This window comes from Camarhynchus parvulus, chromosome 6 (assembly GCF_901933205.1).
Source record: "Camarhynchus parvulus chromosome 6, STF_HiC, whole genome shotgun sequence".
NCBI classification, from domain to species: domain Eukaryota; kingdom Metazoa; phylum Chordata; class Aves; order Passeriformes; family Thraupidae; genus Camarhynchus; species Camarhynchus parvulus.
Window position 1 is genome coordinate 3,575,406 of NC_044576.1, and position 24,680 is coordinate 3,600,085.

General features: G+C 46.4%; 1 protein-coding gene across 1 annotated transcript in view; it reads right to left on the reverse strand.

Moving 5' to 3' along the window:
- PTEN (phosphatase and tensin homolog) overlaps positions 1-22,018 on the reverse strand; it is a 47,839-nt gene extending 25,821 nt beyond the window's left edge. Inside the window, exons 1-3 of the mRNA XM_030950794.1 lie at positions 21,536-22,018; positions 5,901-5,985; positions 1,494-1,538 (exon numbers count right to left, since the gene is read on the reverse strand). Coding sequence (XP_030806654.1) covers positions 1,494-1,538; positions 5,901-5,985; positions 21,536-21,614 — 209 coding nt within the window. The 5' untranslated portion in view covers positions 21,615-22,018. The remainder of the gene's footprint in view (positions 1-1,493; positions 1,539-5,900; positions 5,986-21,535) is intronic.
- Positions 22,019-24,680: the final 2,662 nt, after the last annotated feature.

Genomic DNA, 24,680 nt, shown 5'->3' on the forward strand with positions numbered 1-24,680 from the left:
CTGTTCAATACACACATTATTATCAGCTTCATGGAACAGCTACCTTAAGGGAACTCAAATCCCATGACAGATTTTGAAATAATTCTGACTATAATCATGTAACTCCTCTGAACTCCCACCTCCTCCTTTGAAACACAGACAATAGATCATTATTTACAAAGGATCAGCTTAATCTGAAGAAATGGAGTTCTCTGGAATATCTGATGGATGCAATTCCTTCCCATCTCCTGACCAAACATTGCCACAATTCACCTGATGGCATTTATGTGTATAAATTTGGCCTGCACAAACATTAAGATATCTCCAGACAGTTTTATCCTCTGAAATTTTTCATCTGAGGATGAATAAAGTAATTCTAGCAAGATTCATTTGTGATTGCTTTGCAGTTAACAACAAGAAAATCAATTTTTATATAAGGAAACTGAAAACAAAAACCTCTGGCACACCTGGACAAGCTTTTTCTACAGCTGAAAGCACACAGAGCAGCAAGAGAAAGGTCAAATGCATTTGTCTCATCACTGCTCTTATCATTTACCAACTTTAAAAAGCTGTTCCTGTTTTCTGCCCCACAACAACTTCAATGAGCACTGGGAGGTTCCTCAGCTTCTACTGTCACTTCTCTCCAATATCAGGGAAAATTGATGCACAATCCTTTAGCTAACCTAGTGACAGATTTAAATCCTTATTTTTAAATATTTGTTTTAATGACTTGACAGATTATAATGCCATGCATTTCAGTACTACAATAATTTTTCTATTACTGTAGATATTTTCAAATATTCATTTTAAAAAACAATAAAGCTGTAACAGTTCAGAGAGTCAATCTTCAGCTTGGAGTTTGAGGAAAGAAATGAGGGGTAGGAAAACCACAACTCTTTGACATCACTAAATCATTTATACAAATGAAATTAGTCTAAGCTAATGAATAAATTAGATGAAGGAACAGCACAAAAACCCCCAAAAAATAAAACCAAAACCAGAAAACTCCTGTAACAGTACCAGCTTTCTGCAGAACTAAATTTTCAGAGAAGTCAGAAATCACCACCAATTGCTCCAACAGCTTTTTTTAAGTAATAAACAGGGACAGACAAGAAAAGGGAGGAAGCAAACAGAGCCTTGGTACCAATGCAATTTGATTTTTTTAAATAGAGGAAAAAAGCAGGAAAAGATTCATTTGGCAATTGGACATTACATGGACAGAAAGCCTGCTGTGAATTACTTTTCACTTTTTAATCACATGGCCCAAGCTCCAGATGGGCTGCATGCCAAGTCATTTAAAAACGTTCAAGTAACATGAATACACACCAGCATTTCATTTAACCTCACTCAGCTCCACTAAATGAAGTACCAGTGCTCTCAATCAGCCTTAATTGTTTTAAGAAATGTGCAAAACATCCCCAGCTCTGCTTCAGGACAGCAACAAGCCACTTGCACTGCTCAGCTATTTTTACAAGTCATTATTTTGGAGAATGTATCTTTAAGAGCATACTTACAGATTGTATATCTTGTAATGGTTTTTATGCTTTGAATCCAAAAACCTTCAAGAGAAAAAAAAAAAGTATGTATGAATATACATTGAATAATATTGACCTCAATTTGCAGCATCCTTAAAGCAGCACCCAGCATGTGCAGTTCTGCATTCCCAATCCCAGCAGTGCCCCAAAAATCAAGGAGGAAGAGTGTTGGAAACCTCACTCCTCCAAATAATCCAACAGCATGGATAACACCACTAATGCAACTAAAGGAAGCAAGGTCTGACCTGAAACTGAAATATTTACTGTACATGGACTGATTTCCTGATTCCTAAAACACCTGCAGGTCACTGTAAGAAGCTGAGGAAGGCTTGGTTATTTTCAAACAGAAAGCATGGATCACACCAGGTATCTGGAAACGCTTCCTATTTAATCACCTGTGCCAAATATTTTGCCACAAGGAAGAAAAGCAGGTAAAATAACTCTTGTGTTCCAGTTCCAGCCAGAATCATTCACTTCAATCCCAGGTTTTTTATTATTTGCCTCTGAAGTCTGTCCCCAGTGATACTGTGGGTTTTGGAAGGAGGACCACTCCACTTTTTCACACTCATTTCATTTCCATGCTCACTTTGGAACACAAACTTCCCCTACAAGCCTCAGCGAGCCAAACTGCAAGCATGATTCATCAGAAGTGCTGTGATTATATATGATGTGTCACCTGGCAATGTGCAAGAAGAAATAACATGCAAATGTTTACACTTAACATCATCAACAGTGTGTATCTGCACATCAGCCAGAAGGAATTTAATTAGCCATGACAGAACATGCTGTTCAAATTGAAAAGAAACACTAGCTGCTAAAATCCTGGAAAGCTCAAGCAAAAACAAGCTCTGGTTATCAGTCATAATATTCCAGAAGAACCTAGAACAGCTCTGTGGTTAAAGGCCTGCACTAAAATGGGAACAGATGTGAGTGTGAAACTCCAAGTTGCAGCATTAAAAAAAAAATTCCCTGAGTGCCACTGGTACCCCTGTTGGCAGCCTTGGAGAGCCTCAGGAAGATGGTGGACACTGGGATTTGTTTCAGGAGATGTTCCTCTTTGTTAACACACACCAGAGAGTGAGGAGAGCTGGCTCTGCTTTTCCAGGATTATCCACATAGTGGAGTAGGATGTTTTTTTTAAGGACAAAATTCCATCCAAAACCTCTCCAAGTGTCAGAGCCAGCAGTGCAGGTTGTACTTCTCAGCCAGCATTAGCCTGGAATTTGTCAGGGTACCAGCTATTCAGAAAAAGCCCACTGCTGGATCCTGGCTCAATATCAACTGCTCAGGAGCTTGAGCACCTTGGACTTCTGCATAAAAGGCATTTGGAAAAAAACTCCCCAATAAAAAGATGGCTGGAGCAGATGAGGACTGCAACATGCACAATGCTGCATGATCACATTTTATTCTTGTTTAAAAAGAGAAGGTAACAAATGTAATAATAACTTGAGCATCCAGTTCCCTGCAGCCATTTAATTTACATCTCTGCTTATCTTAATTTGGTTGATGATGCTTTTAGGTGATCACTGCTCCTTTTGATCAGTGTTTATGGACAGCTTAATAATTATATAGGCATTCCAAAATCTAATTTACACATATCTACCTCCTCAACCACTAAAATGTATTTTCCTTCATCCAGAAGCTACTGAAATCAAGGCTGTGGATGGAAGAGGGTCTGCAAAGACTCCTGCCTATCAATATTTATTTACATTATTCCCATGTTAGATTAGATATTTGGAAGGAATTGTTCCCTGGCAGGGTGGGCAGGCCCTGGCACAGGGTGCCCAGAGCAGCTGGGGCTGCCCCTGGATCCCTGGCAGTGCCCAAGGCCAGGCTGGACACTGGGGCTTGGAGCAGCCTGGGACAGTGGGAGGTGTCCCTGCTCATGGCAGGGGTGGCACTGGATGGGATTGAAGGTCCCTCCCAAGCCACAAACTCCACATTTCCAGCCAGCCTGCTTCTAGTCACCTTTTCATGAAGCTGATGGAATATCCAGTCCCCGATGAACTCCACCTTTGAAAATTGTGGGCCATGGGCAAAGGCTGGACTTTGGACAAATCACAGAATGTTTTAGGTTGGAAGGTATTTAAAGCTCATCTCCTTCCACCCCTGCCATGAGCAGGGACACCTTCCACTGTCCCAGGCTGCTCCAAGCCCCAAAGTCCAGCCTGGCCTTGGGCACTGCCAGGGATGCAGGGGCAGCCCCAGGTGCTCTGGGCACCCTGTGCCAGGGCCTGCCCACCCTGCCAGGGAACAATTCCTTCCCAATATCTAATCTACCACGGGAATAATGCCCTGCTCACCAGGGCAGCAGAGAATGCAGGCACTGCACCTCCCCCAGCCAGCTCAGCTCCAGGCTCTGACACTCTCAGTGCTATTTGTGGATGGTGATTTTCGTCATGACAGTGGAACATGCAAAACCAAGCCCCTGGAGCCCAGCTGAGTGCAGCTGTGCAGGGAGCCACAGCCTCCAGAGCTCTGACTGTCAGGTGAGGCTGAGGAGTCCTCCCAGGGTGGGGATGGAGGAGCTCAGCTCACTTCTGTCCCAACCTGGGCGCAATCCCCATGGAAATCCCTGCAGCTCTCGTTCTGCCTGCCAACAACTGTAGAATCATGGAATCTCAGAACAGTTTGGGTGGGAAAGACCTTAAAGCCCATCCAGTGCCACCCCTGCCATGGCTCCAGCCCCATCAGAACTCAGTGGCCTCCTCTGGACTTGCTCCAAGAGTTCCACATCCTTGTTACATTGGAAGCACCAGAATTCCAGGTGGCAGAATCCCCCCCTGCCCTGCTGCCCACGCTGGGGCTCAGCCCAGGGCACGGGGGGGTTCTGGCTCCCAGCCCTCACCCCCAGCACCCCCAGGGCCTTCTCCAGCTGCTCATCCCCTGGGATTGATGCTGGGAGTTGCCCTGAGCCAGGGGCAGCACCAACACTTCACTCTGCTGGACTCCATGAGGTTGGTGCATGCTCAGCCCTCTGGCCTGCCCAGGTGCCTCTGGATCCATCAGTGTGTGACTGACACCCACAGCTCAGTGTCACAGCTGGACACAGTGCTGAGGGTGCCTTAATCTTTCTCCACAGAGCTGCTGAGCAGCTCCAGCCCCTCAGAGACCCCAACTGTCCCCTGGTCTCCATAGAGACCAGGAGCTGCTGCCCACACCACTTTGCCTGCAGCCATCCAGTCTGAGGGCTCCATCCATCAAACCCATGTCTCTCCAGGTCACACACAAGGATGCTGTGTGGGAACACTCTGCACAATTATGAGACACTCCCCATGACACCTCCCAGCTGGGAGAAGCACCTCCTTGCCCAGACACAGCCAACACCTTCCCTGAAAACCTTCCTGCATGATCCCTCACACCAAAGGCTGAGTCTCTCATGGAGCTACTGAACTTATGACTTCAAATGATCCCTCTCAAATAATCTCTCTTCAAATGATCCCTCTTCTCAAAAGATCTCTCTCAAATAATCTCTCTTCAAATTATCCCTCTCAAATGATTTCCCTTCAAATGATCTCTCTCAAAGATCCCCCTCAAATAATCTCTCTTCAAATGATCTCTCTCAAAGCACCACTTTTAAAAAAAAAATCACAACTTTGAACCCTAAAGCCACAAACTTTTGGCAGCTTCTACCAACTGTTTGGTTTTTAATGCAGCTTCTCACACTCTCCAGGTAGGGTTTTAACTAAATGAATTACAACAGTGTTCCTACAACACTCTGCACCTCTTTCTCAATTGAGCCAGCAGTTCAGAGTAATGACTTTATCTGAAGTTAAAAATGACAACCTAGAGGGGCTTTTTTACCAGCAGTAACAGATTTCAGGTCACCTTTCTTCTTGTCCATAATTATTCAACACAACCAAATGTAAAAGCCTTTCTTTAAAGTAATTTACTTTTACATTCACTATTTGAAACACGTTTCAAATCTACTATTTGAAACAAATGTTTACCACATTTACTATTTGAAATCAAAATTTACTAATCAAGCACTTCATTTATCAACTGAAGAAAGGATAAGGGCAAACTTATCCTGAAATACCATCAGTCACCTGAGGAAACTCTTGACACTGAATAGAGCCATTGGACTGATGTCTTTCTATAAGTAAATAACCTCTTTTCATTTCAACACAAGTTACTGAAATCAAATTTCCCCACTAAAAAAGCAGATTATATGCATTTGAGATCAACCCAGAACAGCAGCCTGCCCGGTTTTTGTTGTTACCAACATTTTTCAGGATAGCTATCTCAGCAACATCTACAAGATGCAAAAAACCTCAGTATTTCTACAAGTCAGAACACACAGGCTTGCCTCAGCAGGACATAAATGAGTGTAGAAAAGATAATTCAAAGTTTTCTAAGTTAAGGAAAAGAAAAAGAAAGCCTTACCTTACTACATCATCGATGTTGTTCCGGTACACTCCTTCAAGCCTCTCTGCAGGAAAGCCCATAGCAATTATGTTTGGATAAATATCTGAATATGCAAGTTAGGGAAATATTTATAAAGCATGGGAAATGTCAACAAAAGCATTAAATGGATATTAATCAGATGTTTAACTGTACCCAAATCAGAGCAATAACTCAGATTGTATGCAATAGGTGGGAATGTGCAGATCTGAAAAGGATTATATACCTTGCTTATCAAAAAAACCTCCAACAATTACCAACTTCTGCACAAATATTCTCATTTTTTATTCTGTACTACCTGCAATTCATTTGCCAAAAGCAACCCAGGATAAAAGAATTTAATAAAAGTACCTCTTAGCCAAACAAATCAGTGCTAAGGAAAAAGGGCAAATAAGAAAATTTTAAGTTTACATTTAGAGTTGATGTAGTAAAGAACTGCTAGAAAATTACTGGTATTTATTTTCTCTGTGGTGAAATGATATATGGATTTTTTTTAACAGAGTTCTAGAAAAGAAAGTCCTCCTAAGTTTAAAGCATGATTAGAAATGATAATGTAGTGAAAAAGCTCAGCTGAAGAGCAAACCAGAAATGAAAGCAGCAGCTCGAAACAACCCATACCCTGCCACATTAACATACTCCTCCTCAAACTAATTTTAGCAGGAGCAAGAACAAAGCATGATATGTTTGAAGTTGGCCCTGCTTTAAAAAGGGGGGCTGGAGGAGGTGATTTCCAGAGGGCCCTCTCAACCTAAATTATCCCAACCTTTTAAGACACGTTTTTTATTTTCATGGTCAAAATATACCAAAGCTCCAAGGAATAATCACATCAGAACGGGAGACACTGCACTGGCTTCCAAGAGACAAAAATTCCAGTTGCTTGTGCACAAAGAAAAGCCTGAAGTAGGACACAAACTACTCTACTCCACCCTTGCAAAATTCCCACAAGTCCTCAAGAGGCAGAGCAGCACAGACCAAGCTCTGCATTGACACCATTAACTGCAAGGCTTCAGAAAAACATCAGGAACTGAATACACGGAAATAATGTTTTGTACTCTTGGAAAAAAAAAATAAATTAGCATTTACTGTGTTGTAATCCAAGTATTAATAGACATTGGTCTGCTTGGGCCATTCAACAGATCATTTGTACAGACAAAGAGAAAAATATGAAAAAGCTTTGGAGTAAGCCAAATAAATATTTGTGGCTGTTTTAAATACAGACACTGAAACAGGTTTGTGTCTGGTTTCCAGTTTATTCTGTACTTGCCCAAACACCAAAAAAACACATATTGGGAAAAAAACCCAACCAAACATTAAAGTGCTTAACTTACAGAGCTTGGGATAACCTCAAATCACAAACTTTGAATTTCCCTCTGATCTATTTTACTCAGCAAGCAGTTCACACCTCTTTAATTAACAAAAGGTGTGATATAATTAGCAACGTTTTCACTGTTTTATCAGCTATTCTCTGCCATAAGCAGAAGAACCTGGTTTGATATTATATTAACTGAATTACCTGGCTAATACACCCCATCACTCCCTCCTCCTTCCCAATTTCAGCCTGATTCCTCCCCCACTCCCAGTTCCAGCATTTCTCCTCCAAAGCCCATCCTCATGCATCTTCCTCTGAGCAGCAGGGCTACACAAACCATCAACTACCACAGCAAAATAATCCAGTGTATCAGTCTGCTTTCCACAGCACTTCTCGTGGAAGACAAGCCCTCATGCTGGCAACAGGGGGAAAACAATTTCATTTTGACACATCAAAACAAAACTCAGTTTCAGCTGCAGCATCACCCATGGGACAGCTGCCCAAACTTCACTGAATTGTGAGTGACTTGCTCACACTTCTATTTGCAATCCTGAGCTTTCCTGCCGTTCAGATGCTTCTCTTCTCCCAGGGGCTGAGACAGGAGACACTTTCCAGGATTCCCAGCTGGTGCAAGATGGGAGAGAGGCAGACACACCCCCTGAGCCAAGGGAACAGAACATCTTAACAGCAGCATTCCCAGCCTGCTCACACACTGCTCCAAACACCAAAGCACGCAGGCACAGGCAGATAAAAAGTTCCAAAATAACCTGGGTGCTCCCAGGCTGCTGCAAGCTCAATTCCTCAGCTCCTGGCTCTGCTTGCTCCCCTCCCTGGCTCAAGGGCACAGCTCCCAGCCATTCCTGCTCCCAAATTCCTGCACCACTGCCCCACAGCAGGCTGGAAAAGCCCTCCAGGACCAGGAGAGCAGCCTTGGACTGACTGATCCCCACCTGGCAACCAGGAGGCACTGGGAATGCTAAAGCTGATCCTGGCAGTGCCTGGACAGGGCTTGGAGCAGCCTGGGATGGTCAAAGGTGTCCCTGCCCATGGCATGGGGTGGCACTTTAAGGTCCCTTAAACCATGACCTTTAAGGTCCCTTAAAACCATTAAGGTTCTTTAAACCATTCCATGATTCTGTGAGCATTACAATTATTTTTATATTTTATACCAAAAGTGGGAATTGCAAAATATGCAATATGCCAGTAGGCATATTCCCCAATATTCCAGTAAGGAAAGACAAGGAGAAAATACTTGAAATAGGGTGTGGGGTGGGAAATATGAATCTATTTAGTTGAGGCCACCTTGACATGAGGAAGAAAACTTCCCTGGAGGGTAACAGAGCACTGCCCAGGGAGGGTGCGGAGTTTGTCTCTCTCTGGAGACATCCCAAGCTCACCTGGAAGTGCTCCTGTGTCAGCTGCTCCAGGTGACCCTGCCTGGAGAAGGAGCTGGACTGGATGATCTCCAGAGGTCCCTTCCAACCCCAGCTATTCTGTGAGCCTGTGATGCTGATTCACCAAAATTGTTCTGTGTGATCTGAGGCTTTGCAACCTGACAGCACAAAAACCCAACTCAACTGTTGCTCAAAACGAAATACCCAACAGTGAGCCTCATGGGGAAGAAGGGTTCTTTTTAAAAAGACATGATAATTTTTTTAAACAGGCAAGCCAATGTCTCCCCCACCTAAATATAATCGTCCTGAAGCACCTCAGTGATTATCTCAGAGCATTAGGCTGGAATGCAGCTCCCAGGCACTGCTGACTCACGCTGGTGTCTGCACGGGGCTGCTGCCAAAGGACACGGCCCCAGCACCGCCCTTCCAGGCACCAGGCTCCAGCTGCTCCAAGGAAAGCACAGAGCAGCCATCACAGACCCATTCTTACTGCTGAGAGAGAGAAATTTGGGGTTTTTTTTAATATGCTGACATAAATACTCCTGGCAGCATGGTGCAGAGATGCAGAACCATCAAATATCCTGAGCTGGAAGGGACCCACAGGGATCATCCAGCCCAACCTTGGCCCTGCACAAACATCCCAACAATTCCATCCTGTGCATCCCTGAGAGCATTGTCCAAGTGCTCCTGCAGCTCTGGCAGCCTTGATGTGCTGCTTTGAAGCTCTTGTGGTGGTTCAAACATTTAAAGAAAGCCTTTGCTTTAGAGATGGAAGAACAGAATGGAAGTGGTGCTGCCGTTTGCACAGATGAATTAAATCTCTGAGCAGAAACTGAAGTTTCATCACTTAAATGGAAAAGTTGTCATAAAGCCAACTTCTTGCACCCATCCTGTGAAAAGATACCCCAAGATCTGCAGCAGGTGGAGGGCATGGTTGTTCCTGCATCCCTCCCAGCCTGTTTTTTTCCCCATGCTGGGGAATGAAATTCCTCTTCAGGGACAGGGCCAGCCCCTGATCACTGCAAGGACCAGTTCAGGAGCAGCCACCCACTGAGCATCACCTTCAGCAGGCTCTGCTCTCACCAGCCACACACAGCAGCTCCCAGACACCCCTTTTCACACCTCACTTCATTGAACATTGATTTCCAAAGCAGAAATTAAGATATTCACTACCAAGATGAAATTTCTTACACAGGAGCTTGGGAAGCTGGGCTTCCATTCAAAGGAAGAACTCTGAGTCATCATGAAATTGGTAACCATACTGCTAATTTTAGAAATCTGGGAGAACTGATCACTTAAAACGTGCAACAAGCTCATTATCAATTCCAAGCTTTTTTTTTTAAGACAGGAAAACAAAAATGGAAAAAGCCTCAGTTATTTACTGAGGCTGTTCAACACATGCAAAAACAAAATCAACCTAAGTGGTGTAACTACCAAAATTTCATAGGATATGCTGAGTTGGAAGGAACCCACAAGGATCCACAAGGATTTGGAAATGGGCTTTCTAAAAAGCATAAAATAAACCCCACCACATTTTGCCAAAGTAGCTCTTTCCTAAGATACTCATTCCCAAAAATGGTTCTAACAGTTTTTAAAGTACTCATTCCTTTCTCAGCCTTGTAAACATGGAAGCTGGGATTTTAGTGCTGATAATAAAAAAAAAAAAAAAAATACCATGGACAGGCTCATGAGCACAGAACCATGAATATCCTGAGCTGGAAGAGGTCCCCAAGGATCATGGATCCTGTCCCTGTCCAGAGCCCCCAACAACCCCTCCCAGAGCTCTCCTGGAGCTCTGGCAGCCTCAGGGCTGTGCCCATTCCCTGGGGCAGTGCCCAGCACCCTCTGGGGGAAGAACCTTGCCCTGAAATCCAACCTAAACCTCCCCTGGCACAGCTCCAGCCCTTCCCTGGGTCCTGTCCCTGTCCCAGAGCTGAGTTTGGAGCTGCAGCCCCTGGTGAGCTCTGCCCTCAGTCTCCTCCAGTGAACAATCCCAGTGCCCCCAGCTGCTCCTCATGCAGCCCCTCCAGACCCTTCCCCATCCCTGTGTCCCTCCTTTGGTCACTCTCTGGCAGCTTTACACCTTCTCTGCACTCTGGTGCCCCGTGACACACAAGGCACAACACCAGAACATCCTCCACTCAAGTTTTTACCACCAACTGCACAACTCCACTTCCAAAGGAGCCAAGACAACACTGTGCTGTGCCCAAGGAACCCTAAAATCACCACACCCAATTATCTGCTAAATCACCCAATGCCACAATGATGCTTTGTCAATACAGAATCCAGACCAATGCAAATAATCCATATGCCACTGCAGAAATGCCTTTGCTCTAATGCTGCTCACAGACTGAACAAAACACTCTCCTTAAAGGCTGAAATCATTCCCACATTGCTGAAGATGACAGTCTTTCCAGTTGCTATGAGAAAAATCCTGGATCATTATGCAAATCAGCTGTTATAATCACTTTCAAAAATAGCTGTCTATATATTCACATTATGCCAAGACCAAATTAAAGAATATGCAGTATACACTTGCAATTTTTTTACATACACAGAGATACAGAAGTAAATTACTCATGTTGGTCCTGTAACTGATTTTGCTCACAAATTTAGACTTTTTCCTAATAATGGAAAGTGGCCAAAAAAGCCTAGCAAAACATTTACCAATTCTTAATTCTTAAAAGAGTCACAAGGAAGCTGCAAAAACCAACAGCTGCAGCTTTTCCTGCAATGATCAACACTGCCAGTCAGTAACTGTAACATCATTAGAATGTCTGAGTGATTTTATGAAGTCCTGTATTTCCAAGTATTTAACCCCTGATCCTCACTCCACTCTTAAGGTGGCTATAACAGGAAAACAAAGAGCAAATGATCTCATCTCCTATTTTACAGGCAGGCCAGAGCATGCAGTGCTTCAGAATTTACACACAGCTTTTTAAACCCAATACTGAGATGAGTTTTACATCAAAACAAAAACGAAAAAGAACTTTAAAACTCACAGCCCTTTGCAATTTTACACACATTTATTATTTGCAAGGGCCTGGAACAAAAGGAGAAGGGGGAATGGCTTCCCACTGACAGACAGAAGGTTTATATTGGATATTGGGAAGAAATCCTTCCCTGGCAGAGGCTGCCCAGAGCAGCTGTGGCTGCCCCTGGATCCCTGGCATGCCCAAGGTCAGGCTGGACAGGGCTTGGAGTGACCTGGCATCATGGAAGGTGCCCCAGGGCAGGGGGTGGAACTGGGTGAGCTTTCAGGTTCCTTCCAGCCCAAACCATTTTGGGATTCTTTGAATCAAAGGCTTCAGGAAGACCTAGCAAGCATTAGATTCCATCTTTCTTAGAAAGGAAATTTCCAAGAAGCTGAATATTCCTGAAGCTGTGAATGATGGGGCTGTTCAAGTTGTGCTCTGGAGCTTTTTGCACAGCCTGAACCTGACACCTGCAAATAAAACAACAACAGTCCATTTCTCCCAACTCTCAGCTTCCAGCTCCCAAACTGGAATTTCATTTAACAAAGAACAGCCTTAAACTGAGGAATCTACAGCCTGAAAAAAGCTTCACAACTGCCAGGAATGCTAATTTTCACTTCCAGTTCAGGCAGGGGAGGCTTGGCCTTGCTTTAATCTCTCCCCACCAGCCCACTCCTCATCTGCTGCCAGCTCTGCTCCGTGTCACCCCTCACCCTCCTGCCTGCCAGGGGACCCAGCCACCAGCGTGGGGTGGCCAAGCTGTCACTGCCACGTCCCATGTGACAGCAAAGCGTGGCTTTGAAGGCTCCCAAAGTTGCTTTGTTGTCTGAATTAGCCTGCAGGTTTCAGGAACTCTGGCTGCAGGAGCTATGTGAGGTGGTCTGGCAGCACAGCTGGGCTGAAACGTTCCCCTGGTGACCTGCAGCCCTTTAACTCCAGCTTAAACAAGTCCACAGAGCAACAGCAAGGGAGAAAAAAAAAAACCAGCATTGCTCTAACTGTTCAACAGCTTGACAGCCTGGAGCTACAGGGGGAGTGTTACAAGAAGTGTCCACACTCCATCCTCAAACAGATTTAAGAGCCCTGACAAATGGCCAAGCTCTTATTAGTGCCATTTGCTTGACAGCATCCCAACAACAAAAAAGAAAATGACATAGGAAAATATACCCAGACAAATCTAGAAGACTTTCCTGACATGCATGCTGTTTAAGCTGTATCCATGAATGCCTTCTTTATTTAACAGGCAGCATGAAATGCAAAATAATTTTAGTATTTTTCTAGGAGCCTGGATCATCAGGAAGTATAGAGGAAATGAACAGGAAGAAAGTTCTTCAGAGTAAAGGAGGATTCCTTGTAGCCAGCCAGCTGCACTTGTCAACTCTACCATCTGTGCCTTAAACAACAAGCAAAGGGACCAACTCAGATGTGGCTGAAACATTTTATCATTTAGAAGAAATGCATTTAACCCTTTGATGCTCCATATTCCAACAAGGACTCTTTTTTCCCCCATTTTTAGGGTTTTTTTAAGCTTTCAGCCTGCAATTTAAATGCAACAACCTAGATAAGGAATAACTGCAACTCCTTCATATCCAGGAGGCAAAGCTGTCCACATGAGGTCGTGGGGCTGACAAAGGTCTGGAGGGGAACTGCAATTCCCACAGCATAAAGAAACCAGAAGATGCCTCAGGAGGAAATGCCAGGTTGTCTACATCCACAACTCACTTCTGGACCTGCTCATTACATTACATTTGGGAGTCATCCAGGAGCAAGAGTTTCTCCCTTCATCTGTGGGGTGTAGGAAATGTGTCCAGGAGCTCTCAGCCATATGGAGGCTTTGCTGAAGAGCTAACGGGGTCACGTTAAAACTGGGGGGAAAAAACCCCACAGATCTCACAGCAGAAATAGAAAAAAAATGGTAACAAAGGCATGAAAGATGATGGCTGCTCTAGAGAACAGCTTGTACTGACAAAGGCTGAGAAAAAGGCACCTGAAACTTCCATTTCAAAACGGTCTGGAATCATAAATAAAGATACAAAAGCATGCAGAGAGTAAAGGAAGCACAAGCTCTTGTGCAGAGCTGCAAGAAATGTTTGGACAATGCTCTGAGGCACAGGGTGGGATTGCTGGGGTATCCTGAGCAAGGCCAAGAGCTGGATTTGATGATCCTTGTGAATCCTTTCCACCTCAGGAAACCCCTCAAAAATAGCTGCCCATATTAAAGGCACAGAAAAGCTGCCCTTCCCATTCCCAGAGAGCTAAGAGCAAACAGGAACATAACAAATGATGCACAGACTCTGAGTTATTGATACAAAGTTTGACAGAACTCTTCCGTTGTGAAGAGACTGGGCCTCAACTCTCTAACTCAGACCAACAATCCCAACAGATTTCCAGAGGGAAACATGCAGAGGTCCAGGAAAGAAAGTTCTTTTGTTTCTGCTGACATTTTGGAAAGGCCACATCCCATCTTTCCATAGCCAGTAACAACACATGGTGACCCAAGGATGATGGTGCAGGATCACTGAGGCTGGAAAATGCTCTGGGATCATCAAATCCACCCTGTGACTGATCCCCAGCCTGTCACCCACACCAGAGCATGGGGGCCACATCCAGCTGTGCACAAGAGACAAGACAGGGACTGAGCAGATCCCCTCCAGAGGAAGCAATGCTGGGAGAAGCTGCACTATCACACCTCAATTTGAATTTTTAAGTGCCAAACTGACCTGTTTTAACCACCAAGCCAACTCAGCATGAGCCCTTTCAAGCAGAGCTGTGAGATGTGACCGTGTGCTCCCAGCACACCACCCCACTTTGTAGGATCTCCCTGAACCACCACTGTGTACTTAAGCATGTCCTAACCTCAAACACCCCCAGAAAAACACAGGAATTTTATTCAGTAAAGAGAAGCCAGCACAGAAGAGTCACTACTTTGATATTTACTGACAGGAAGTGAAAAATGGCTCACACTCAACTTTTTGCAAGCCTGAAAGAACATCCAAAAACTTTCAGAGACAAGGGAATTTAAAAGAGCTGTGGGGCTGCAGGACAAATACAGCACACTAAAAACCTTCAGAGAACAGAAATTACAAAAAGTAGGGTTTGTATGGATTTATCAAACCTTAATGTGTGTGGGGTGGGTCAAAAGAAAATAAAGGTGACTGGCAAAACAAGACACAGAGCCATTCTAATAAACCACTACTCAAACAATAAGCTCCAAATAGATAATTTTATCCAAATGAGATCTGGTGTTTCCCTCCTCTAAATGTTAGCATAAAAAAAAGGACATTACTTCTCTAACTCACCCACACAAGAAATGAAAGAACAGAAAATACACAACTCTTCAGTTGTAGCCCAATATATACCCAGGCAGTGCAATGAATTAAGCAGAGGCCCCTAAGAAAATTAATCATGCAATTAAAAGCTATTATACTGCAGCTCCACAAAGGCAGAATTAAGTTTATAAAGACATTTCTTAAGCACTTCACTACAAAAAACTGGATATTAAGCAGTTTTTCTGCACTGCTGCACGCTGGGGCTGTGGAGCTGGGAGTTCATCTTTAAAGGGAACAATGCCAGCTTTTGCAATAGTCATCATCCCAAACACAGAGCAGTTGAGTTTAATTTTTTTAGCTGCACAGTCAATTACCATTTGAATCACAGAGCCACCACTTGAGCTCCATTGCCTAAGAATCGTTATTAAGATAACCTAGATTTATGCAGCATGATACAGGGCCTAATTGCACAATTATTTACTTCCATTCTACAAAAATGCCTTTTTTTTTTTCCAGGGCCTCACAGGCAAGACAGCAGAGGAGGCAGATGACGACAGGAGCAAAGAGGATGCTGGCTTGAATTAGAAACTGGAACAAGGATTTGTTTACATCTGAAATATCAACCTGGGCCTAAGACACATCCAAAAACTAACAGAGCCCAAAGGAGACTCAACCACCCACAAATAATCCATGTTTCAGGAGACATCCTGCTCTACAGGGCCACACATTTCCAAATAAATTCTCTTCTTACAGCCCAGAAATTGTCATTCCAGTAACTCACAGGAAAGCACAAACTTGCACAGCTTTAAGCCCAAAAAACCTTCACCCAAGCGCCAAATCAAAGGAGCCCACACCTCCCCTAGGATTTAAAATGAGGCACAGGGCATATCCAGGAATTACTACACACAACTCCAGGTTATATATCCAATTTTCATCCCTGAAAAAGCCATGCAATAAATTAACCTTCAACACCCACCCTGTATCAGGCAGAGCAAATGAATAAAAATCACACAGAGCTCTGAGTTGCTCCAAACTAGGAAGGAGCTGGGCTCTGGGAGTTAGTTATGAGTAATGACAGTATCTTTGGTCTCTAATGTAATTAAGGGATTTGACAGCTCAGCTGCCTATTCCCTCCCTTCTCTTCCAGTTTGTCAGAACACAACAATTGTCCTTTAAATCATTATACAACAACTATTTTCATGTTTAAACCTGTTGTAGGGGAAGACTCTGGCTAAGGTACCAGGGTATAATTTGTCAGCTTATGCAGCATTAATATGGCAACAACATTAATCCATTATAAATATAATTTCATTTAAGGAACTATTCAGCAATTCATAACTTGCAAAAACTTGGTGGACAGAAGCTTTACACATAACATTTCAACTTTGTATTTGTATTCCCTGAAGTTTAGATTTGGCTTTATGCTTTTTAGCAAAGGGGTGTTTAACACAACATCCTCTCAGCCATATTATTACTGAACAAATTATATCAATTGCTTCCACAACAAAGAGGACTTAGGTGTCCAAACCAACCTACAAGGAAGAGAATGGAGAGTACAGCTACCTATCTTCTGGGAAAAAATTAAGATAACTCTGTATTCCTCTACACAGTATTTTAAGATATCAATACTCACTGTCTCTACAGCAGTCACTGTGCCCCAGAACACTTTGGCAAGTTCTTCTTGGTGTCCTAAGTGAAGCACTGGGTAGGCAGCAACAGGAATTCTGTCCCAAAGAAATGTGCCAGCCCCAGCCTAGCAGTTATCTAGAGCCAACTAATCTCTGTGCGTGAATTCTATTGCAGCAGCCACAGCAGCTCCAGTGTTGCATAAGCTCCACACTCAAGGCTCCATCCTCTCCCAGGTCAGGGGAAGGCAGATGGAATCATCCTGTGCACAGAAAGGCCTTCCTGACTAGCAGAGATTCCTAGAAAGATGCATTTCCAAAATTCACCATCCTCTAAGACTGCAGCTGGACCACACAGAGTAAATGTGAGGAGGGATTTTGAGTAAATGTGGGGTGGGATTTCCACAAGTCCTCAACAGTGACAGAACAGTCCTCAGCCAGCAAACCCCACAAACTAACTCCTCGAGTGCCAGCACCTCATCAGTCTTAGTGTAAGCAAGAGAAAACTTGGATTTTCCCTTAAAAAACACTCAGACCTGGTCCTAGCAAAGCTGGCACTTGATTCAGCATCACCCTCTTCACATTTAACAGGAAAGCTCTTCATGTTCTGAAGACTTCACACACTTAACTGAGCTTAAAATAGAGGTCCAACCATTAATCACTTTGGCTGGGCATTTTCTAAGAGGTCACCAGATAAGAACTATTATGCAGGGTCCACTCATTTCTCTGCCCACCTTGAGAAGAACACACAGCCACCACTTCAGCAGCTTCTGCCCACTTCCAAGTGGGCACAGGAAGGTATTTTTTAATTTGGAGTTTAGCTTGTGCAAACAATCTCCATATGCACTGAAAATTTCTGATGATCCAAGCTGAAGCATTTCCCTAAGAATTCTCCACCACAAGTGGAAAGGGACAAGCTGTAATTTGTGAGGGCTTCTTCTAAGTCCCTTTCTGAATAAAAGCAGTGAAAAAGGAGGGCAGGAAGGGGCTGGGTGACTCTGGATGGGATTGCACCCCACAACACCTGCTGGAGTGTGGGGTTTGAAGGCTTTAGCTGTCCAACACCCCTACCCACACAACCATGGCACAGGGTTTGGGGTTTTCTGGGTTGTGAGGAGCGGTGAACGACCCAGCCCATGTCAAACCCCAGAAGAAAAAATGCAGGAACACATTTGCAGCAATCACCACCGTGCTTTCTCCATTTGACAGCTCAAACCCCTTCATCCTTGCTAAGCGCAGAAACTTCCCTGGGATCAAACACATCCTGGACCAAGCAGGGAACTGAAACTCTGCTCAGAGTCCCCAGCTAGCAGGGCCAGCAGTGCTGTCTATGCAAACAGACTTCTGAGACGAATTCAGAGCAAAACTGGCACTGATCTTGTCCAAAACCCAACATCATCCCAGGCTCCAGAGGCAAAATGAGTCTATTGGGCTCTAAACACTGCTAAGGAACATGGTTTACTTCAGAACAAAGAAATACTTTCCCACCAATAAAATGCACTGCCAGTTGGTCTCTTCCAGTTTCTTCTGAACCCTCCCTGTGCTTGTGTACAAGACAAACTCGTTACAAAACCTCTAACAAACTTCAATTTTAAAATGAGACCAAGTCTTTTAAACAAATGGCATTTCCAGCTCGGGCTCTATTTTTAAACACAGTATAGACCTCATGCCACTAATTCACTTTTTTTTTTTTTCCTGGAAGCTGAGCCATTTTGAGTCAAGTCCCATAATTTAAAATTTCATTAAAAATGCAAAGAGCTTTAGGACTGCAAACAGCATAAAGCAGTAAGAGATTCTAAGGGAGCTTCCTGCAGCAATTTCAGCATTCCCTGCCTTCCATTCCACGAGACAAAGGACGTGTGAGACGTGTAAACTGCTCCCAACATCTCCTCTCGCCTGAATGTTGCTGCAGTTTGTACCACTATGTAGGTCACGAGCTCCACATGCTTCAGTCAAGCCCTAGGCTCAGCTTAGCTGCCCGTTTGCACCCCTGTCAGAAGGCCTGGGGACACCAGACAAAGTTTAACCCGAGCTAGGACAGCCACAAGAAGCAGTTACTGATTTTTTCCTCACTTGCTAAATTCACACACAGAGCTCTTAAGACACAGGCAATCCATGCACTGCTGCATGGAAGTGTTTTCTCTCTGCTGTTCCCTGCAGGAAAGGGGGCATCATCAAGCTGCACAATTTCAGAAATAACACACAGAGTGCCTCAGAAAACATTCTGGTGCTTGCAGCATCAAGAAATGCAACCATCAGAGGAAAAAGCTATGAATCCAAACTTTCCTTCTCACCCGTGGGCACCAAAAACAATCCAGTGCTGCAGAAATTAATTAAAACCCAAATAAACCAGAAAGAAATATCTGAAGCATTAAACAGCTGATTTAATGTCTCCACCTTTAAAACCCTTTCTTCTTCTGAGTTCAGAATATTTTTTTCCAAGATGTGCATAAAGACTGCTCAGAGAGAACATCTGATTAGATGACAAGCAGCAGCAGTGTGGTTTTTAAAGACACACAGGCCCATTTTCACACTCTGCACTGATTTTGGGAAGCTGCTCTCTCCCTTTGCTGAAATCCCACATGACACACACAAGGATTCTCAACCAGCTCCTCAGGAACTGAGGGTTCCAAGCACAATGTACTGCACATACATCAAGATCACTTTTAAAAGGCTCTTGACACAACCCAACCAAAGATTTTGGCACTCCAGCACCTCACCCAGCCTGCCTCTGGCAGCCAGGAGTTCCTGCAAGGCCTCTGGATAATATCCATGCCCAAAAATCTCTGATCACAGGGGACACTCAGAGAGGGGCAGGGGAAAGGGCAGAGCACAGAGCACAGGCAGCTCACCTGGTCTCACTGCAGCTCCATTCACTCTCCAGCTCCCAAAGGCAGGTGAGCAGCAGCTGCTGAGTGCTCTGGAGCTGCAGGAGGAACCCAGACCTCCATTTCCCAAATGCCCAACTCCTGGCTGCCTTTCCTTTTGGCTGGACAGAGGCAGCTACCCTGAACTGAGCAGGCATCTCAACACCTGGTCCTCCTACCATGCCTTGAACAGCTCACATGGGCTTCAGGTTTTCTCTTTTTTCCCTTTAATATCACGTGGTTGGAGAGCTAAATCCATGGCCATGTGTGCAAGGAATAAATAGGTTATTCCCAGCTATCAGGAATGGTGAGCAACAAATCCATGGGAGCCCTGCACAAAGTGATGACAAAAATTCAACTTTCATTTCTGCAGCAACATCAGCCTTCAAGCAAAGCCACTGCACAGAAGTCTTCATCCAATAATTATCTGTTCAAAATGTGCACCTACCAAAAAAACACTTCTTCCTATAATATTTTTTATCATTAAAGAAACCATACCATCTTTTCCACAAATTTCACGGCAGAACTGCAGCCAGCTGCTCCTTTTAAAAACACCAGCCTAAGCCCTGTGTAACAGCCTCTTTTAACACAAAATCCTAAGAATAAAAATTCAAAATAAGCAATCATCATTTGACACATCATTAAGAAATCTTGAGCAAGAAAGTCGAGGTTCAGCATTCACTAATTTTCTTGCTGGAAGCATGTGACCAGTTAAAAAGATGTCTTTGGGTCAAAATAGCTCTCCCTACCAAGGGCACATCTGGGCAAAGATGCCCAAACACCAAACTCTTCAACTGTGAAGGCAAAACCTTTTGGTTTTGCCACCACTTAACTCTTTCCATAAAGCCAACAAAATCTTCCCAAAAGCCAATAAAATCACCAGTTGCAAGCACCTAAAAATCCAGGCCTACAAGTATTTTTATCACAAACACAATGCAGGAATAATGAACCAGAGCTGCAGGATTTTTAACTAAAAGCTAAGCAGCCACTTGCTAAAATCCAGAACATTTCAGGTTGCTTTAAAGCCACCAAAATTTTAGGCCAAAGCTCAATGCAAAAGCAAGAGCTTTTATCAGCGTTGATCCTGCTCAAAAACTGGATTTATTTGGAGCACTTGCTCAGACCCGAATGTAATTGCTCCAAAACCCAATAAATTTCCACCTAATCCTGTTGCAGAACAGAAACATCTCTCCACAGAGAGAAGTCCAGCTCTGAGCACTACTGTCAACATTAATTTTCCCAACTTCTAAGCAAAGTTCTTGCCCCAAAACCTTTCCCACAGCACCAATCTTCCCCACCACGGAACAAGACCCTGCCCCTACCCACCATGAGCCCTGCAGGGCATTCCAAGCTAAACATCTGCCCGACGCCGCTCCAACACATCTGTTCCAAAGGCCACCAAAACTACACACCGGCTTTTGCCTCATGAGCCGTAATTGCACGCTAATTACTTATCCCAGAATAAGTATTCTATACGATCCTCCTCGATGAGACCCGACGCGCTCTCGTTTGTGACACATCCTCGTGCAGTTCACCGGGGAAAAAAATATGGTGGGTTTTGGCCGGTTTTTTTTTTTTTTTTTTTAATTTGGAAGGAGCGATTGCCACCTCTTGTCATGGAGAGCCTTGCTGCATCCTAAGGTACAGCTCTGCCTTAGCGGAGGGCTGGAAATCAGGGCAGAGGACACAGCCTTCCACTGAAGCAACCCGAGGAAAGCCACAGGCCTGCCACGATTATAATCGCGATTCAAGACGAGTTATTAAATTTAAAAAAAAAAAATATATATCTATAAAGCGCTGTGCACGCAAATCACGGCGGGTCGGGCGCATTTGCTGCGTGAGCCCAAACAACCAAAGGAGCCGGAGATAAGCGGCAGCTCCGGAGCGGCCGGGGGCTCCGGGGCCGGGGGGAGGGAGGGCACGGCCCCTCGGCGGCTCGGGGGGGCCGCGGGCCGCCAGGGCCGGCAAGGAGCGCTGGCGTTAATCCTGGAGCTCCCGTTAATCTGCCGGGCCCGGACAAAAGGCGGCCGAGGCGGCGGCAGCGGCGGCGGGGGAGGGCGCGGCGGCCCGGGCGAGCCCCGGCGGGCGGCGGAGCGGCCGGGGGCAGCGCGTTAGGTAACGCCGCGCGGGTCTGATGCAATCGCGGGACGTGCGGGAGCAGGAGCGGGAGGAGGATACAGGTCAGGTCCAGGTCGAAGCCATCCTCCTGGTATCGCCTTTTGTTCCTGCTGACGATCTCTTTGATGATGGCGGTCATGTCTGGCAGCCGGGGGCCGCTCCGGGGCAGCGCGCAGGGCCCGGGCGGCGGCCGCGAGGCACCACCGGGCGGCCCCGGGCGTTGATGCTCCGGCGGCTCAGCCCCGGGCGGGCCCGGCTCCCGGCGGCGGCACCGGCTGCCGCTCCCTCCTCCTCCTCCTTCTCCTCCTCCGAGCGCGTCGGGAGCCGCGCCGAGCCCCTGCGGGCGGTGCCGCCGCCGCCGCCGTGTTTGGGGCGAGCGCGGCGGCGGCGGGGGGAGCAGCTCTGCGGCGCTCCGGGCCCCGGCAATGGTGACAGCGGCGCGGGGCGCGCCCCCGGCCCGGCCCCGCTCCGCTCCCCGCCCCGGGGGCCGGGCGGTCGCTCCCTCGGCTCTTCCCCGCGGCGGCTCCTCAGGGCGGCACGGCCGCGCTCATCCCCCGGCCCGCAGCGCTCGCCGGCGCGGGGCGCCCATCATGGCCGCGGCTTCCGAGAGGGACGGCGGGCGGCGCCGCCACGCCCACGCGACGCATCCGCCAACACACAAAGTAGTCCCTCCCACCCCGCCACCGGAGAAGCGGAGAAGCGGCGCACCGGGGGCACCGGCGGGACGGATGGCGCTGCGTGGCACCGTCCGTACCTCACTGCCCGCCGGCTCCCCTCGCCCCACAGAGGAGGCGGGGGAAGGGGGGGAGCGGCGAGCGGAGGGATACGGGCGGTACAGTGAGGCGGCACGGTGCTGCGTTCGGTCACGTGGGCGCTGGCGGCGGCGCCTCCCCCGCGGGAGGAAGTGGCCGTGAGGGGCCGTGAGGGGCCCGCGCGGCCGGGGGCCCCCCGCCCCTCCGAGCCCCGGCACTGCCGCCCGGCCGCCTCTGCTCCTTCCTCAGCCCTGCTGGGAGGGAGGAAGGCGAGGGGAAGAACGGGCTCCGGGGAAAGGGAACGGGCGGGGGGTCAGCCCGGCGTCTTGAGGGGGTTCGGCGTCCTCCCCTCACGCCCCCCGGGGTTGGCGTGGAGCGGAGGAGCCGCGGTGAGCGAGCGCCTGTCGCCCCCTGCAGCCACCGGGGCACGGAGGGAAGGGGCTCTGGGCCACCTGCTGCCCTCGGAAGGGCAGAATCATTAAGGTTGGAAAATCCCTGCCAGCCCATGGAGTCCCAGCTGTGCCCAGTGCCCACCTTGTCCCCAGCCCAGAGCACTGAGTGCCACCTCCAGCCCTTCCTGGGACACCTGCAGGGCTGGGCACTGCAAAGCTCCCTGGGCAGCCCCTGCCAAGGCCTGAGCACCCTTTCCATGCAGGAATTCTTGCTGATATCCTCGGGGTAGCCCAGCTGGGGGACAGGGACATGCCAGTGCCCCCAGGTCAGGCCAGCCCAGCAGCCCGTGGGATCTCCATGGAGCTTTCCGTCCATTCTCCTTCCCACACTGATCACAATGATCCTGGCAGGGAGAAAACCCTGCCTATAAATCTCCAAATCAGTCTTTATGTAAAACATTAGGGGATAAACCCCATTGTACAAGGCTCTTTGCACTCTGAGCTGAGAACTGTAACTTTTTGGGAATTGAATGTTTTGCAGGAAATTTAATGTTTTGAGCCCATAAATCACCTTTAAGGGCTCAAAATAGAGTGGGACATCAGGCAGAGGGATTTCCCAGGCTGCTGCAGCCTCCAGCCTTTGCAAATGCTCTATGATATAATTCCTTTCAGAAACGTATCAAATTGCACCTTGAGATGTTTTGCCACCTTTATTCCCACTGCAAAGCTGTTCCCAAAACCTCCTGCTGCTTTTTAGGACAAATATATTTGGGACAGGTCTGCATCCACTTATCCTTGTGCCAGCCCTGGCCTCAAGGAGCACTTTGTGGGCACAGAGGTCCCTCAATTTCCACTCGTTGTGTCTGAGTTTTAACTTGTGCTCCCACCTCCTGGATCTGTTTTTAGTGTTCCAACATGCCAAGGGGCTTTGGGGACAGCGCTGCCACCACCACTTTTCCCCCCAGTATAACCCTGTGGCTCCCAGTACATCCCATTTTCCAGCCAGCCCATTCCACTGGAGCTGTGAGTGGAAAGCCCACATTAACTCTGGGAAGGAAATCAGTCACACCCTGAGCCAAATCCCTCAATATCTGGAGAAATTGGAGCCCAATTCCTCAATATCTGGATAAATGGGAGCACAACTCCTCAACATCTGGGTAAACTGGAGCCCAATCCCTCAATATCTGGGTAAGTTGGAGCACAACCCCTCAATATCTGGAGAAATTGGAGCCAACCCCTCAATATCTGGATAAGTTGGAGCCCAATCCCTCAATATCTGGAGAAATTGGAGCCAACCCCTCAATATCTGGATAAGTTGGAGCCCAATCCCTCAATATCTGGAGAAATTGGAGCCAACCCCTCAATATCTGGATAAGTTGGAGCCCAACCCCTCAATATCTGGATAAGTTGGAGCACAACCCCTCAATATCTGGATAAATTGGAGGACAACTCCTCAATATCTGGATAAATTGCAGCCCAATCCTCAATATCTGGATAAATTGTATCCCAACCCCTCTATATCTGGATAAATTGGAGCCCAAGCCAATCCTGGCCACCACCCTGAAAATTTACACTTCCCCACATTTTTTAAAACTATTTTTGGATGGGATTTCTTTCAGAGGTTGCCACCACAGCAGAGACAAAATGCAGGTTTGGAGCTGCTTTTCCTCCTCTGTGTGTGTGTTTGCATTTCTCCTTAATTGCACCAAAACAGATGTCACTTTTTTCCCAGGAGTGGGAAGAAAACCAGAAGGGTCCTAAATATTTTTTTTTCCAGGAATGAACGAGCACAATGGTCCACATGAGCTGAAAAACAAAAACCTCCAGGAGATTATAATTTTTTTTTACCATCAAAGCCTGCAGGAGCAGCATGAAAGGGAAGGACTTGCCTGAAGAAATTCCTGCTGCTGTCCCACCTGAGCCTCCCCTGACACAGCCTGAGGCCATTTCCTCTCCTCCTGCTGCTGGAAAACCTTGGCTGAGGAGAAATTGCCAAAATTTCAATAATCTTTTGTAAAATTTTGTAATCTGGGTTAATTACAGCTATTGTATTTTGTCATT